Source organism: Crocuta crocuta, unplaced genomic scaffold, assembly GCF_008692635.1.
Source record: "Crocuta crocuta isolate KB4526 unplaced genomic scaffold, BGI_CrCroc_1.0 scaffold234, whole genome shotgun sequence".
In the NCBI taxonomy this organism is placed as follows: Eukaryota; Metazoa; Chordata; class Mammalia; order Carnivora; family Hyaenidae; genus Crocuta; species Crocuta crocuta.
Window position 1 is genome coordinate 1,470,947 of NW_027529647.1, and position 17,639 is coordinate 1,488,585.

At 47.1% G+C, this 17,639-nt stretch overlaps 1 protein-coding gene across 1 annotated transcript in view; it reads left to right on the forward strand.

Moving 5' to 3' along the window:
• Nucleotides 1–17,639, forward strand: part of CREBBP (CREB binding lysine acetyltransferase) — a 160,734-nt gene that overhangs the window by 122,806 nt on the left and 20,289 nt on the right. Inside the window, exons 8-17 of the mRNA XM_077762759.1 lie at nt 5,906–6,148; nt 7,442–7,544; nt 8,000–8,146; nt 9,052–9,169; nt 9,847–10,018; nt 10,361–10,405; nt 12,706–12,830; nt 13,393–13,581; nt 15,420–15,836; nt 17,200–17,379. Coding sequence (XP_077618885.1) covers nt 5,906–6,148; nt 7,442–7,544; nt 8,000–8,146; nt 9,052–9,169; nt 9,847–10,018; nt 10,361–10,405; nt 12,706–12,830; nt 13,393–13,581; nt 15,420–15,836; nt 17,200–17,379 — 1,739 coding nt within the window. The remainder of the gene's footprint in view (nt 1–5,905; nt 6,149–7,441; nt 7,545–7,999; nt 8,147–9,051; nt 9,170–9,846; nt 10,019–10,360; nt 10,406–12,705; nt 12,831–13,392; nt 13,582–15,419; nt 15,837–17,199; nt 17,380–17,639) is intronic.

Consider the following 17,639-nt stretch of genomic DNA (forward strand, 5'->3'; position numbering starts at 1 on the left):
TGTGAATTCACACCCAGTTTTCCAGGATCTCTCCTTCATGAAGTGAAGTTCCCAGAATCTGGGGCTTTCAGAACTGTGCATTTGGGGTAATAGCTCTACTGGAATAATAATAATAATAATACTTATTCCTCAAAGTTAGTGTAAAACTATTTTTTTTAACTAGTATATAGTGGTGGTTACATTTTCTGGTGTTTTAGGACACGTTTCACTAATAAGCTCAAGTGCTGAAATATTTATTCCATGAATAATAAGGAGGACTTCATTATGAATTTCTAATTTGGGGGTGTGGCTTTTCTGGGACTTTTTGTTTTTAGTATGTGTTGCCATGACAATGTTAAACTTTTGTGATTTCTCTTTTTAAGAAACACTTATGTGGTTTTTGTTTAAAAAAGAGACAGAAAAACGTATGTGGGTTTTTTTCAGCATCCTTATAACTGCCTGAATGTTGTGACAATTGATCCAGCGAGTGCTCTGAAGTGGTCAACCACAGCGTTTCTACCAGTCATAACGTGAGGTGTCACCAGGGTGATTTTATAGCATAAAGTCACCGGGAATATTTAGATCAACGTTATGCAAGGTTCTGGTTAATTTTTTTGTAAAAGAAATGAAAGCACTTATTTAAGAAAGTTTTACGTGCTTCACATTAGGTTTCAGCCCTGAGTGTATTCTCTCGGCTCCCTCTAGCACTGTGGTTTTCTGAGGGCAGAAGAGCTGATGTGGTGAGAGATTTCCAGCAATGTTTTCTGCAGATGTTTGCTGTTTCACCTCTCCTAAAACAAATTGTGCTCATGGTGCATGAACACCAGCATCGAGCAGTAGAGAGGAAATTTGGATCCGACCCTCTGACGGCTTAAAGTCAGGGTCCAGAGTCAGAATATATCCGCTAAAGTGACATGACAGTCACACCCAGGAAGGAATGAGGTGGAGCCCGGTCGGAGGTATTGGAAGTCCTTGAGGGGAGGGTCAGCGTTGCTGGAAAGAGCGGATTGATGGAGCCCAGTGTCCACAAAGTAACGGGGAGGACATTCTAGACCGCGTAGATCGCATCAGCACAACCAGCGTGAACTCCGAGCTTCCTGCACACGCCAGGTGATTCAGGGAGGGGACGTTTGTGGCAAGACGTCAAGGCTCTCAGACGCTGCCTGAGACCCAGCCGCGCCTGCCACGGCCGTGCTTTCCGGGCAGGTTTCCCACAGACGCTTGTGCAGCACACTGCCCCGTTCTTCATCGACGTCTCTGTGGATGGGACCTACCGGCATCCTCTGTGGAGCTCCCGCAGACCATTGGTTGCCTCTTTGGCCTCTGTTGAGATTTTGTTTTGATTTTTCTAAGCTGTTTTCTAGAGATTCTGTCATCTCTGATCTTGAGCTATCCCTCCCTTGTAGAAATAATCAGATTTTATTGAATAATTAGAAGTTTTCCAGGTATGTATCCAAGGTCAGTCCTGGCACTGACTTCCAGTTAATTCCAGTGCACAGGTTGCACGGAAGACTGGGGCTGTGTGGACACATGACTGAATTCCCTGTTTAAACTCCTGTTGCCTCATGTCGAGGTTCCTGCTCCCCACACAGCACGGTCCGACCAGGCTGCACTCCGGGCTTGCTGGTTAGAAATGCGGAAACTTGGGCCATCCCACACCTCCTTTGTTAGAATCTGCATGTTAACAAGTTCCTAGGTGATTAGTATTCACGTTGACGGCTGAGATGTGCTGCCCTGCATGCCTCTGAGGGCTGGGTGTCTGTCCTGGAGCTCTGGAGATGTTTCGAGTCTTTTTCTGGGGAAATCATGGGTTTCCCCACTCAGAATCCCACAAGGACGGTCAGAATAGATGCTGCAGGACCAGCCTCAGAGCCAAACCAAACCCACTCCCTGCCCACAGCTGCCGTAGATGCAGGCTGAGCCGCAGTGTGAGGGTTGAGAGTGTCTAAGTCTGCATTCCTCTGGCCTGTTTCTTGAATACCTTCACTGGCTTGACACTCACTACTTGGTCTGACTGTTCCCATTTGAAGCACTTCTGATTGTGAAATGCCTTCCTTTGTGATAGAGTCCAGATCTGCCTCCTTAAAACTTCTCCTCATGGAGCAGCCCACTCGGGTGCTCAGTAAGTGTTTGTTGAACAGGCCCTTGTTTCACCTGAGAGCTCTTTCAAGATTCCCAGATACCTCTTTTGACCTTGGTTGGGCTGGAGAGCAGGGGGGTGCGGCGGGACTGGGGTGGCTATAGGGAGAGCGCAGTGGGTTTGCCGGCCCCTGGTAGGCAAATTTAAGTCCCCAGCGATCTGGTGATGTACTTCATCAGAGTCGTTTCTTCCTTGCTCTTTTGAACACAGTGCTGCCCCCCTTCTGAGTCATTTGGCTTCTGAAGAAAGCGTGTTGCAAAGGCTTGTGTTGTTGCCTGGTGTGGCGGTGCCAGAGGTCTGGCCCTGGGGCTCCGCTGTTGTGTTGTCCTGCCCGGCACCGTCCACGGGATGATGTCAGGGGCGCCTGGCCGGCTCAGTGTGTAGAACATGTGACTTGTGATCTCGGGGTTGTGTCTTCGAGCCTCACATTGAGTGTGGAGATTACTTTTAAAAATAAGTGTAAGAGGAAGCTGCTGGAGAGGAAGGCCGGCCCTGTGCACACGACACCTGGGAGGCACTGTGGCCTCGGAACCGCTGCAGAGACAGCTGCAGGTCTGGGTAAATTCTGGCACGACGTTTTCAGTAGGAATCTAAGCAGTGACTAGGCAGTAGCTGCTTTGCCTGCTTTGTGGTGCGTCTCCCACCACGCCGACAAAGCCTTGGAGTTTGATTTGTGTCCGTTTCCACGGGATTTCCAAATTGAGTCCGGTTTTGCTGGGAATGACCCAGGACAGCGTACGCCGTACAGGACCTGTCACTGAAACTGTTCCCTCCGGAGAAGGACTGCCTGGGAACGTGGCAGGCGGGCCCTGAGAAGAGCCCACTGTGGAACGTGGCCGTTTACTTCCTCAGGCGCAGGCTCCCGAGTTAGGAGGGGTGGCGGGGTTTTGAAGACGTGCTGCGGGCAGGAGAGCCACACTCAGGTGCTGAGACATCGTGTGAGGTGGCAGATCGTGTATGAAATACAGCACTGAGCTCTGAGAAAGGAAGGAAGATGTAAAAATGGGGAAAAGAGCACAAAGTTGTGACATTTAAAGAGGGTACCGTCAATAAAATGTGAAATGATGGATGTAGAAGGCCTCGATCTCCATCATGCCAGATAGGTGAGGTGTTGCTGCTGTTAGCGCTCCTTACTTTGGCTCGGTCCCAAGGCCCGCGGTGCTTGTCGGGCCCTTGGACGGCCGTCACTCTGCCACCCTGCCACCGTGCCCTGAACTCCCAACTCTGCCAGGGCCTTTCCAGGGCTGAGCTAAAGTAAAGGGTGCCACCGCACCGGCATGCAGATGTGAGCGTGCTGCCTCCAGGGAACAGACAGGGACGGTGAGATGTGTGTGGTTCCACGTTCCAGGGTCCAGAGCTGCCGTTTCCCATTCCTCAGGGGATTACTAGGTTAATCCACTATCTCTCTTCGAGTGCACACTTGGTGCTCGCGCCCTGGAGCCTAGCAGAGCGCCCCACGCAGTCCGCACACACAATCTGCAGTGAGCGAGTGCCCACAAAGAAGCAGAGACCCAGTAGGCGTTGTGCGAATTCCAGGAAGGCTTTCTGCTGCCCGACAGATGAGGAGAACGTCTGGCAGGGGTGGCGGTGCCCTGAGCTCACAGCATGGGGTTTTATGGTCACTTTTACCTGATGACGCCTCTTTCAGCCAGCCATGTCTCCTCTAGTAAATGTATGCATTCGTTACCCTGAGACATTTTTGTCGCCCCCGAACAGCATTTGGACTCACTGGACTGTGCTTAAATGTCGGACACCTTTTTTACTTACTTATGCTTTCTTTTCCATGCCTCTGGATCGTTAGGTTTGTCAAGTACCAAATGCTTACTTGTTTCAATTTAAAAAAAAAAATACAATAATATGTACACATACAAAATAAATGCTTTTAACACAAATACAAAGCACAGTGACCATGTCAGCAGCTTCCATGGGAGGCTCTGGCTTCCCCATAAGTGGCCTTTGCTTAGAGAGTGGCGTTTCCCCTAAGTGTAGGGAGTTGGGGGGCAGGGGTGTTGCGATGGAAGGGATGGCATTTGGGGCTTGGTGGATGAGAGTGAAATAGAGAAGGAAGAAGTCGCTAGTTTTTCACCCTGAAACGAAAGGCTGCATGGATTGCATCTTTCTTTAAACTACTCTCCGCAGTTCAGTCTGGGTCTGTTCTTATGCCACTAGGAGAGAAAACAAGACATCATCCTACCATTATTACTTTCCTTCTAACATCAGAGTTCTTTCAGATTTGGCATGTCAATTTTAGGAATATGGTGGGCACATGTTGAAAGTTTGGGGGAGTATTAACTATTAGAGAAAATACTTCTAGAGAAATCATACATGAGTTAAGCTACACACTTGTCATAAAGTGTACCTTGGGAATTGCTTTTCATTTATAATAATGAGGTGCTTAGTGTGTGTAATTGTGTCTAATGAGTGTTAATGAGTTTGGGATCTGAATATCCTTATTAGAAAAGTTAATAGTATGGAATATGTAATTACCAAGATCTTTTTTTCTTACACATTTAGGTTTAATTAAAATACTCTGATAAGTATTTGAGTTGTTTATGTTGTAGTTGCATTGATGGTTGAATGTGAGAGGATTATTGTTACACATAATGGTCTGAATATGAAAGGAAATCTTTGTGAAATTGCTTAATGTATCAAAAATCATGTTTTAATATCAATTTTATAAGCTACTATTTATAATATGACCAAAGTTGGGAGTTGGAAAGAAGGGAACTCTTAAGAATAAGAATTGATAGGAGCACATAAAACTTCTGCCTTATGGCAAGTGCTCACCAAATACGAAGATTTGGGTGGACGGACAGGGGTGAATTGAACTCAGAGGGGTCACAGAGATGCAGATTTGGGATCATTCCCTTGGGAATAGGGTTCTTTATGTTGCCACAGATTTGCCTTTGGCCTTTGGGGATTGGCCCGGTACATGGGGTACCTGGAGGGGCTGCCCTGCCATCCACAGGCCAAGTGGTGGAAGCTGACGATGGCCACGTGAGGCTGCACTGTCCTCAGTGGTGACGCCTAGATAAATGCAAATCCACCCAGCCTCGTTCCACCCGTTAATTTTAGCTAAATCAGTCAGTTGAGTACCGTATTTCTGGAGCAGCTTTAGGTAGCCAGACCACTCAGTATGGGGCCTTGCTGGAGAGGAAGCCGTAGGAAGGAGGTGTGGTGTTAATGCCACTGTACACGTAGGTTTTGAGGAATTGTGATTTTGTCATTAGAAAGATTTTGTCACAGATTTATTAACGAGTAGCAAAACTGACCAACTAGGTATCACCCTGCTCCTTCTTTAATCCTCTGTACCTGTGCAGGTGAGCAGTGAAGGACCCCAGGGAGAGTGGCAGCCTCAGGGGGGCCCCTTAGTTCATCCCCATGATGGCAGACGACCCTCCACCCCCACCCCCACCCCAGTCAGAACACTCTCTCTTGTTGACAGCGTGTTTGCTACTCCCCCTGGCACGGACTTCTGAGCCTCTAGATTTCATATGTGATTGTCATTAAGTGAGCTCTGATTCTGTGAGCTCTTGCTTTCTGACACAGAACCTTGACCTTTCTTCATCTTTTTGGTCCTCAACTACTGCTGTGCAGAATAGGTGACTAGACCGGGGCCCCTTTCTCTGCACAGCTCCTTCCTCAGGAGCCATGTTCTGTTGCCTCGTGACGCACGTCAGTAGTCTTATGAAAAAATTTTACTTGCTTTCCGGTAGTTTTTCAGTCATTTGTGAGCTTCTCCCTTTTACTTACCTTTCTCGTTTGTGTGTCTGTTTGTTGTTCTAGCCATCCTGGGGTCTCCAGCTAGCGGGATTCAGAACACGATTGGTTCTGTTGGCACAGGCCAGCAGAATGCCTCTTCGCTGAGTAACCCAAATCCCATAGACCCCAGCTCCATGCAGCGCGCGTACGCTGCCCTCGGACTCCCCTACCTGAACCAGCCCCAGACGCAGCTGCAGCCTCAGGGTCCCGGCCAGCAACCAGCACAGCCTCAAAGTCACCAGCAGATGAGGACTCTCAACCCCCTGGGTAGGTGAAGGAGCTCTCAGGAACGCGCTTGTCCAAAACAACCCGTGGCCATTTTCACTTACTGTTTTTACTTTAAATTCAAATTAATATACATATAAATGATGGTGGTGGTATCTTTTAAATCCTTGAAATAGAAGACTTCCCGGGAAAAGGCTTAAGTATCAGTGCAAGGAAGATGTACAGGCTTGTGAGAAAAGCATTTGCATGGGACCCAGCATTTGATGGCTGTGCCGCTCCTGGCGGGACAGTTTTCACGAAGGGCATTTCGGATGGCTCAGAATGCAGAGTCCCACCAGTTAGAGTGCTCTCCTGACAGACAGCCTGTAGGTGGTCTGCCAGTCCTCCCCCGCAGCTGGAGGTGACTGGCCCAGACGTGGGCAGGTTGGCACACGAGTGTCTCCCACCGCGTCCTGACCCGGCCTTTCTCCCCATAACAATGTTTCCTGGTGTCATGTCAGCTCATTGGCCAGGTAGCTCCACAATTTTTGCCATCTCTGCATGCTGTTTTCTTAGCATTTATTTCTCTGTAAATTGACGTAGTGCTCTTAAAGCCAGGCTTAAGCCAAGCAGGTCAGCCAGGTCAAGATGGCTGTGCTAGTTTTGTTGTCTTCCTAATAGAGTAAGTCTTTTAACTCTAAGAATGATGATTAGAAACATCTCATTTATTGTTTTTTTTTGGGGGGGGGGGGAAGCTGCCCTAATGCACACTAACTTCTCCTGGCCAGGAGACTGGGTTGGAACCCTCAGACCTGAGTTCTAAAGTGACTCCACTCCTGTTTGGGGACATAATTTGGGACAAAACCCGTAACCTCTCTCTGTGTCAACTTTTTCTTTCTTTAACGGGAATACTGTACACAGATGTTTTCACTTGCACATTATTTCTATGGTTTTATTTTCTGATAGGAAAAGAAAAGTTCATATGAATCTGTGTGACAGGTCAGTTTAGTTGTTCAGGGCATGATGTTAATGACACCAGTGTAGAAGTCTGAAACTCAGAAGGGATCCCTGGTAATTTGTGTCACATCCAGAGAGCACACTTAGGGCACCCGCCGGCCTCCACAGAGTTGCCTGATCTGGGTTACTTAAAGAGCAGTGAGGAGGAGACTGCAGCAGAATTTGTTCAGGTTGATTACCATTGTCGGAAAAACAACTTCCAGAGTTCCTACCGTAATGGCTATTGTTACAACTCAGAAGAATCACTTATTTATTTATATGGTGACTTGTCTGTGTTACCAGAACTGTGAAGGGTGGATTATAATTTATGAGTTGGTTTATTTCTTTCTGTCTTTAAAGGAAATAACCCAATGAACATTCCAGCAGGAGGAATAACAACAGATCAGCAGCCACCAAACTTGATTTCAGAATCAGCTCTTCCAGCTTCCCTTGGGGCCACAAAGTAAGACCCCCGTTTTCAGTTGGCTCCTATCTGAACAACAATCGCACACAAAACTGGGGTGAGAATCACAAAATTGTGATTCTTTCTAAATGTGACGGTGAAGATAGGTTAAATTGGGGGAGGGGGGCGTGCTAAAAGTCACATGTGGTTGAAAAACCTCATTTATTTTTATTTATTTATTTTAATGTTTATTTATTTTTGAGAGACAGACAGAGTGTGAGCGGGAGAGGAGCAGAGAGAGAGGGAAACACAGAATCCGAAGCAGGCCCCAGGCTCTGAGCTGTCAGCACAGAGTCTGATGCGGGGCTCGAACCCACGAACTGTGAGATCATGACCTGAGCCGAAGTCGGCCGCTTAACGACTGAGCCACCCAGGCGCCCCTGAAAAACCTCATTTAAATGAGGCACATCTGTGTCACTGGGGTAGGTGGCCTGAGTGTCTTGTTCTTCTCCCAGCCCACTGATGAACGATGGCTCAAGCTCTGCGAACATCGGGACCCTCAGCACTATACCCACAGCGGCGCCTCCTTCCAGCACCGGCGTTCGGAAAAGTTGGCACGAACATGTCACTCAGGACCTGCGGAGCCACCTAGTGCATAAACTGTATGTGCCCACTTCACCTTTGTTCACATATGATGGGGACGTTTTGTGGCTAACAGCAGTGTGACAGTTTTATAGTTTCACTGATGTCTGATTTAATTCCTGAGTGGTCCCCTGGGTCCCAGGTGGCAGTGCCCTAGCAGCTGAAGAGGGGCACATGCTTGTTTAGGGAGCCAAAGCCACCAGTGCAGCCCCCGCAGCCCCCGGTGAGCAGTGTCCAAGCATCCATGGCTCTGCCCTGTAGTGGGTGTAGACTGTGACCCATGTCCCAGAGGTCAGGACTACCAGTGTGGCCAGACCCTCTGTCCTCGGAGCTCTGGCATGCAACAGGGAGCTGGAATTAGCTCAGAAGCTTTGCCCTTATTTTATGGCTCAAGATTATAATCGTGGAGACTCGTGAGAATCAGGGGAATTGGAGCCTGGTGAATACAGAGGACACAGTGCCAACATACAGTGGGGTGACAGAGAGGAAGTGAGCAGTTAACTTTCTCAAGCTAGTTAAATTAAATCGAAGGTGAAATTGACCTGCTTAATTCCCTTGGGGTGGTTTTGTTTTCCTTTCTCTTTTTAATGAAAATTGTTTGTGATACATAGTTTAAACAAAACTAGGAGTTCGAAATCGTATTATTCTTGAGATGACCTAGCACTTCTTGTAAACAGCAAAATATTGGTGTGTTTGACATATAGATAAGTCGACAGGTTAGGATTGTGTCCAGAGAGTGACTTCATTTGTGTGTTTGTATACTGGGCAAGAGAGATTTGGGATTTCTCTCAACAATATGTTGCCCACCCTCCTTCCCCTGACCCAATAGGTGGATGGTCTTGTTTGTCTGTTTCCACGTCATGTATAAAGTAGCAAGCTACTGATGGTGTATTGAAGGTCAGTTGATAGCATGTTGTCTTTCCAGCGTCCAAGCCATCTTCCCAACCCCTGACCCGGCAGCCCTGAAGGATCGCCGCATGGAGAACCTGGTGGCCTATGCCAAGAAAGTGGAGGGGGACATGTATGAGTCTGCCAACAGCAGGGTAGGGTGCCATACGTGTTCTGGCTGCACAACACCTACGGTGGATAGAACTGGATCTGCCTGGCTCATTGTCCGGAAATGGGGGAATCTCCTAGTCACATAGACTCATCACCGTGAGGACGCTGACTGGAGAGACATCCCAGATAAGACATGAGTCCCCAGTACTGTTCTCTTGTTTGAGTACAGATATCACCACTACAGTGGTGAACAGGGTGTGGAAAATTGTGTTTTATCCATGGGTGTACGGTATAGCGGGCACTATTTATAATGCTTGTACTGTGTTAACTCCTGGTGTCAAATCTAAGAAGGGATTCGACTGGAATGAAATGTAATGTGCATTTAGTCCCCCCTGCCTGATAAGTCCTGTCATGTCACTAGGCGTTCACCATGAAGTTGGCCCTTCAGTGTATACTGGGGGCATCTGGCTGGCTCAGCCGATAGAGCACGTGACCCTTGATCTCAGGGTTGTGAGTTTGAGCCTCTCCCCCTCTGTTGGGACTAGAGCTTACTCAAAACAACCAAACAGAACAGAAGTGTGGAATAATTACCTTGGCCAGTGCACTTAATGTAAAAGTGTAAAAGTTCATTAGTTAGAACATACAAAGCAGATCATTGGGGTTTTGTTTTGTTTTTTACAGCTCTCACTGCTTAATGTTGAATGTTATTATTGCTCTTTAGGATGAATACTATCACTTACTGGCAGAAAAAATTTACAAGATACAAAAAGAACTCGAAGAAAAACGGAGGTCACGTTTACACAAACAAGGCATCTTGGGTAACCAGCCCGCCCTACCAGCCCCTGGGACACAGCCCCCTGGGATTCCGCAGGCACAACCTGTGAGGCCTCCGAGTAAGGACTTCCTTTCCTTCTGCCTGCCCTTAGTCCGCTGGCTCGTTCTTCCCTTTGCATTTGCGGTGTATTTCCAAGCATATAGAATTATGCTCTCAGGGAGCCCGCACTTGGGAAAGTGTGATAGTGGCTGTGGCCTTACACCTTGGCCTGTGTTTGGACATTGAGTCTCTCATGGAGAGGCACTTTTAAGGGTGTGCTGGCATCAGAATGCACAGTGCTTTTGGACCCATTGACTGGTTTTCCCTTTAAGTTTGAAGTTCTGAAGATAAAATTCTTTATTCCCAGGAATAAATAAAGGAAGGATTATTTTAAGTAACCAGTTTTTTTCTGCCATTGTAGATGGACCCATGCCCCTGCCAGTGAATCGTGTGCAGGTTTCTCAAGGTATTGAACCATTGTTTTGTTTTGTTTTTTTTTTTTTAACATTTTTATTTATTTCTAGGAGAGAGAGAGACAGCGTGAGCAGGGGAGGGTCAGAGAGAGAGGGAGTCACAGACTGAAAGAGGCTCCAGGCTCTGAGCTGGCAGTCAGCACAGAGCCCGACGCGGGGCTCGAACCCATGAACCGCGAGATCATGACCTAAGCGAAAGTCGGACGCTTAACCGACTAAGCCACCCAGGCGCCCCTTGAACCATTGTTTTGAATCATACTTTGGCTTAATGTTCAGAAGCCACAAAGTTTATTTGCTTTTCCTCTTCCCGTCTGTATTTCTTCATAGCTCCTTGCTACTCCCTCTGCTACTTTTGCTGGTGACCAGAACTCAGTTCCACAGACAGTATGAGTGTCTGTGGTGTTTGGAAGCTAGAAGACCATAGGAAAGCTCTCCAGGGAGATTTGAAGTGGGATTAGGCTTTTTTTTTTTTTTTTTTTTTTATTTAAGGATAAGAGGGTCCATTACTCTTAGGAAGAGTCACCTCAAAAAGCATTGCAGGTGGGGGAAGGAGACATTTGTGAATGTTGCAGAGGAGAACATGGAGCCAGCCTGGGGCGGGAGGGTGGTGCGGCCTGAACAGCGTCTGCGCTCCTGAGGCGGGGGCGCCGCGGCCAGTCTGGACTCAGCTTGCGGGTCTGCAGTGTTTGTGTCGGAGGCAGTCTTTGGAGTGTGTGGCGAGGGACATTTCACAGCTTTTACAGCTCTTGTCTGATTGGGACTTGAACAATAGGACATTTCTTACAGGTTGTGAGAAGAGGTGGCCACATCCAGGAGACTCCAGAGCAAGGCCTTGCTGCTGTGTGCAGAGTAGTGTGAGAGGGGAGAAGACATCATTTTAAAAGTTGTTGGCAACCTTGAGGCTCCCGGCTGGCTCAGTCAGTCTATATCTCGGGATCATGAGTTTGAGCCCCACGTTGGTGTAAAGATCACTAAAAAATAATAATCATAAACTTAAAAAAGTTGTGGCAATCTTAGTGCATACCGGAGAGACCCGGGAGATAAACTGATGAGATGGAGAAACTTGAGGAACTTGTTTTGATGGACCCGTTAGAGAGCGAAGGAAGCTAAGAAGTTGGGAAATGGAGCCTTGGAGGTGCAGCTGAGTGCTATATGGGGGTGACATGGAAGGTTTGGCTGGTTTGGGGTCTGATGAGGGCTGTTGAGCAGGGTGTTGAAGGAGGAGTTTTACAGCATAGCACTCACACCTTCCTTACCAGCACCTGTGTGTCTGTGTGAAGAGGGGCCCTTTGGGTGCTGTTTCTCAATACTACCTTTTTCTCTTATTTATTAAAATCCTCAAGGAGAGAGGGAAGCTTACAACCTTCCTAGAAAGCCCTCCTGCGCCCGTGCTGGAGCTTGGTTTTTAGGGTGACATTTCTAGGTGTCCTTGAAGGTAGTGCTGAATGAGGCACATGTCTCTGGGATGTTGTTATGGCCACGCCGGTATTAAGGCAGCACGTCAGGGATTCTGTTCAAGCCCCAGTGTCAGCCCCAAGACTTGCTTGAACCAGCATTTATGTAGAGCTCAGAGTTTCCAGAGTATTGTGAGAAGTAAAGAAGAATGAGACTCTGGGGTCTGGAGACGCTTAGCAGCTAGTGAGCTGTCTTTCATGGTGTGACATTCCTGTGGGCTGTGGATGCCCCTGGGAAGGCGAAGGTAGCCACGAAAGTGAGAGCTTCCCAGTCTGTAGAGAGGAGGCTGGGAATGAGAATTGCTGACCTTTGGGCACTTTCTAAACACTTAACGTGCTTGCAAAATTAAAACCGTATTTTGAGTCTTTATCCCAGATTCTCACAGTAAATGTAAAGCCAGCTGAAGAGCCAGGAGGCCTGGGATGACGAGGATGGCCTTCCTGCAAGAGAGAAGGGGGCCCATGCTCCAGAAGGTGTTAGGGAGGTTGGCTCAGATGGGTGCCCGGGCTGTAGCTCACACATCCTCTGTGGATGTAGGAACACCTTCCTGGCACTGCTTCATTCACGGTGGTTCACCTGACTTCCTCCCTTCGCCTCCTCATGCTGCCCTCCACACACACACACCCAAACCACTCTCACCACCACCATTGCATTGGTGCCATTTTCCCGTATTTGAAAAGTGGTAGATCACCATCTTTTCTGATTTGCTGGGTGATTTCTTTTCTGTTGTATGTATTGCATATGTGTTCTGCTTTATTTCGCTTAGTGTTTGGCAAGTTGTAGCTCTTGTTTTCCTGTGGGTACTTTTTCTAATGAACCATTGTGGGTACATTTACAGGGATGAATTCATTTACCCCAATGTCCTTGGGGAACGTGCAGTTGCCGCAAGCTCCCATGGGACCGCGTGCAGCGTCCCCCATGAACCACTCTGTCCCGATGAACAGCATGGGCTCCGTTCCAGGGGTGAGTGCTTCTGTTGGCCTCAGCTGTGCCAAGGAGGCCTTGCTCAAGTAAGGAAAGTTCTCTACACAGTGAAATTGTAGGTCAGGAATCCCCTGGTACTACTACTTTTGGATTTGGTTGTGCTTTATTTACTTCATATCTCTCTGCCTCTCTTTTTGGATTTCCTTACTGCTGCAGTGAGAATTATTTCAACCATTATTTATTTTTATTGGGGTTATAAATTCATAGGGACTTTAGACTTTGCAAGAAGACATGGGGTCTGAGGTTGGAGCAGGCAGCCTCACATCACTGCCGACCGGTGCTTGATGCGTCTGTTGACTCCTAGAGCTTACTCTCCTGAGGCTGCTTTCTTAATGCTTCAGAGAAGTCGTAAAAGGCATATTTTGAACTTTAAATTATAGCGTGCTATTGATTTCTCTTCAGAGATAAATTTGAAGCTGGCTCCTGGGACACCTTGCGTGAGAAGGCAGGGGGAAGGGCTAGTTAGAGTCCTGTCTCCTCTAGTTTATCTTGAAGACCGTGGCCCTCGTCGTCTGAACTGTAAACGATGCTTGTCTTTTAGATGGCCATTTCTCCTTCCCGAATGCCTCAGCCTCCAAATATGATGGGCGCTCACACCAACAACATTATGGCCCAGGCGCCTGCGCAAAACCAGTTCCTGCCGCAGAACCAATTCCAGTCCTCGGGCGGGGCAATGAGCGTGAGCAGTGTGGGCATGGGGCAGCCGGCGGCCCAGACAGGCGTGCCACAGGTACCGTGCCCTGGTGATGGAGCCCCATCCTCCTCCTGACCTGAGCATGTCTCACTTCATGGAGATTAAAGTTCCAGAATACACCTTTTCATGTATTAGCATCTCTTGTTTCCCCCCACCACCCATTTTGTAGTGTCATTTTTACCTTCTTTAGAATTACTGCTAGCATTTCTGGGTGAACTCCATACAAAAGTGGAATGGGTTGTGGGGTTTTGGTTCATGGTCTTTGTGTTTTGGTTTGGGTTGGGTTTTTTGGGTTTTTTTAAAGCATTTATTATGAGACAGAGTTGAAGTAGATGATGGGCAAAGAGAGAAGGAGATGCAGAATCTGAAGCAGGCTCCAGGCTTTGAAGTGTCAGCATAGAACCCAACGCAGGGCTCAAACCCACTAAGTGTGAAATCACAACCTGAGTGGAAGTCAGATGCTTCACAGACTGAGCCACCTAGGCATCCCAGTTTGGGGGTTTTTAGTTGTCATTTTCTTGGGTTTTAATTGTGTGTTTTATCTGTTTATTTTTTAATTAAAAAAAATTTTTTTTGATAGTATTAGAGCACAAGGAAGGGAGGGGCAGAGAGAGAGAGACACAGAATCTGAAGCAGGCTCCAGGCTCTGAGCTGTTGGCAGAGAGCCCAGTGTGGGGCTCGAATTCACACACCTGAGATTATGACCCAAGCCAAAGTCAGATGCTTAACTGACTGAGCCACCCAGGTGCCCCTTTGGTTGTGTGTTTTAAATTCAAATATGATTCTGAGAGACCTTGAGTATTACGGAGTGAGGAAAGGCCCTGTGACTCCACTCCTGACCCTGGGGTTGACATGCCCTGTTGCCTGGCTCTCTGACCATCTCAGGAGAAGTCGGACTAACTGGATCAATTGAGCACTTCTCTTCTTGTCGAATGTGTTTGTGATTTCTCTATTAATGCCTGAGGAGAACTATTTTCCATTCATTATTGTGCCTTTTCCCCCTTTTTGATAATTGTTAACTGTTGTGCATCAGATTATTGCTGTGTGCAGATAGACACATATTTAAAACTGGCACATCTTCTCCTGGAAGATGAGATTCATGTTTTCATTTTTTATGTGAAGTAATACTGAAAAAAAAAAGTGATTGGATATACTAGATTTTCTCACTAAATATTTATTAATTAATTCTTAATTTTGGTAATACATCATTACTCTAGAACAGCAAACTTCTGTAAATATTTTCCACTCTGAGCCATAAGAATCTTTGTTTTAACAACTAAGCTCCATTGTGGTGGAAAAGCAGCCATAGGCATGCTGGTTCACACATAAGAGAGTAGGCGTGGCCATGTTCCAATAAAGCTTTTTTAGAGGAACAGGCAGCTAGCTGCATTGGGCCATGTTGTTGGTTTGCAAACCTCTGCCCGAGAGCAGTGATTTGGAATCACTTTTTTAAAAGTCCACAAATAATTGTGAAGCATGTCCCCAGTCGCAAATCACTGTACTGAAACATTTCAGTGTTCAGTAACTCTGTTTTTTTACAAAAGAAAGATACTTTTTCAGCGGTCTGAGCTGTGGGTAGATGCTTTAGAGCATGATGCTAGTAAGTTAAGTGGACGTGCCCATTTGAGCCAGATGTTTCAGCAGGACTATAAGTCACAGTATGAGAGACATTTCATAGCATTAACTTTGCTGGAAAGTGCATGTTGTTGTAAGTGTACAGCTAGGTGAATTTTTACAAGTGGAACATTCTCTTAAAACCATCAGAACTCACCAGTGAACCATGGTTAGATTTTCATGCATTTAATTCTTCAAGTCTGTGGCCACATTTTGACATGGGGGAAATATATTTTAACACACTCTGTTCCCTCCGTTAGGGACAGGTGCCTGGTGCTGCTCTTCCTAACCCTCTGAACATGCTTGGGCCTCAGGCCAGCCAGCTGCCTTGTCCACCAGTGACGCAGTCACCATTGCACCAGACGCCACCCCCTGCTTCCACGGCCGCAGGCATGCCATCTCTCCAGCACCCGACGGCGCCTGGGATGACTCCTCCCCAGCCAGCAGCTCCCACCCAGCCATCAACTCCTGTGTCGTCTTCCGGGCAGACCCCTACCCCAACTCCTGGCTCGGTGCCCAGTGCCAGCCAGACCCAGAGCACCCCGACAGTCCAGGCAGCAGCCCAGGCCCAGGTGACCCCACAGCCTCAGACTCCTGTCCAGCCCCCGTCAGTGGCCACCCCTCAGTCATCACAGCAGCAGCCGACACCTGTGCACGCCCAGCCTCCGGGCACACCGGTGAGCCTTGCCGTCTGTGTTTGGGTGGAGACTTGTAATGGAGAACTTCTCCATGAAAAATTCTTGTCATGAAGTTGGTGCAGCCCCAGAAAGTATCTGTGCCCTAATCTAACCATAATGAGCTGTGTTTTAATTCTGACATTGGCTCCAAAGGCCATGTTTGTGTTTGGCAGGATGTGACCTAAGATTATCTTCCCCATTTAAATGAGTTTTCAGAAATTGGCAGTTATAAAGAAATCATATGTGGATCCTCTGTAAAATTTTTAAACCGTACGTAGAAGTCGTGTGTTCCCCATTATCCGTCCTAGGTTGATGTCTTCTGAGTTTTAGTTTTTCTCTTAACATTATGAGGATTTGGTAAACAAGACACGTACCTAATTGTGTGTGCTTTGACTTGGCCCGTTAGCTTTATTTTTAGACCAGGAGCCTTTTCTTCCCGTGAGAAAATGGCAGACCCAGGTTAGCACTTCCTGTGGCTCAGGTCTGCCCTGTCCTCCGCAGACCTGCTGGCAGTAAGTGGCCGGTGGCTGCCCACTCACCCCCCGCACCCCTATCCCAGTTAGCACTGAGATCTCTGTGTCTGTCTTCTTAACGGCCTAACTTAGAAAACACCCTGCCCCCTGAAATACATTAGCTTTATTCTTGGGGGCTGAGGATATTTTATTTATAAGCCTATCAAAATAAATCTCAACAATGACCCCAAGGTTAACATTACTGTTTGTATTTCTCCATAGGGAATGTACTTACTATTTAGCCTTATTTTATATTTCTTATCTCTAAATGAGATCCCTTTGTAATTTTATGTTCTCTTTTGGTCATTTAATTAAATTAAAACTCCATTAGGTAAGACTTGGAAAATTGAGGATTCTGGTGGTGATTCCTTCCTTTAATGTCTGCTTACTTCTCCACCATCGCCACCACCTCTGTTCCTGCAATTAACAGGCTAATTATACGTTCTTGTTCCGTACGGGCACGTACTTTTATCCACCACCTACATGTATACTTAGATATTTGTACTCCAGCCATCTATGATAAATGTTAATGGTTTTATTGGAAGGAATTAATTTTAAAATCTGAGGTTCTGTGACTTAGGTAGAAAACTTGTGGAAAATAGTTTTCTATCAAAATGTAGAAAGCCCTGCTCTCCCATCTCTGCATTCTTTGTGGGAAGTCCTTTGCGTTTCTGCCCGATGCTGACTTCCTCTGGGATTCCTATTTTAACTTCTTTGTTCTTCAGTTCTTTGTGTCTCTTAGGTTTGTGTTGAGAAATGGTAACATGGAAGTGTGTATTGGTTCAGCAACAGGGTTTCACATCATTTATACTGTATCGTTAACAAAGATGATGATCTTTGTCTCTCCACAGCTTTCCCAGGCAGCAGCCAGCATCGATAACCGGGTCCCCACTCCTTCCTCGGTGGCCAGCGCCGAAACCAACTCCCAGCAGCCAGGACCTGAGGCTCCGATGCTGGAGATGAAAGCAGAGGTCAAGACCGAGGACGCTGAGCCCGATGCCAGTGAATCCAAGGGGGAGCCAGGGTCTGCGGTAGGTGCCGCTCCTGGGTGTGAACAGATGCACAGTGCAAGTGTCCCTTAAGTGTCCTAAGGGAAGATGCCACAGTCCCTCCATGGACAACCCTACTGTTTGTTTTAATATCCTGTTTGATCATGTGTTCACAGAAGATCCAGGTTAAACACAGATTGGTTATTGTTAGGTATTAGGTACAGGCTTTGTTTTATTTTGCCAGAAATGAAGAGTGCTGGTTTATATTTTAAATGACAGGATCATCCAATGACATTTCACTG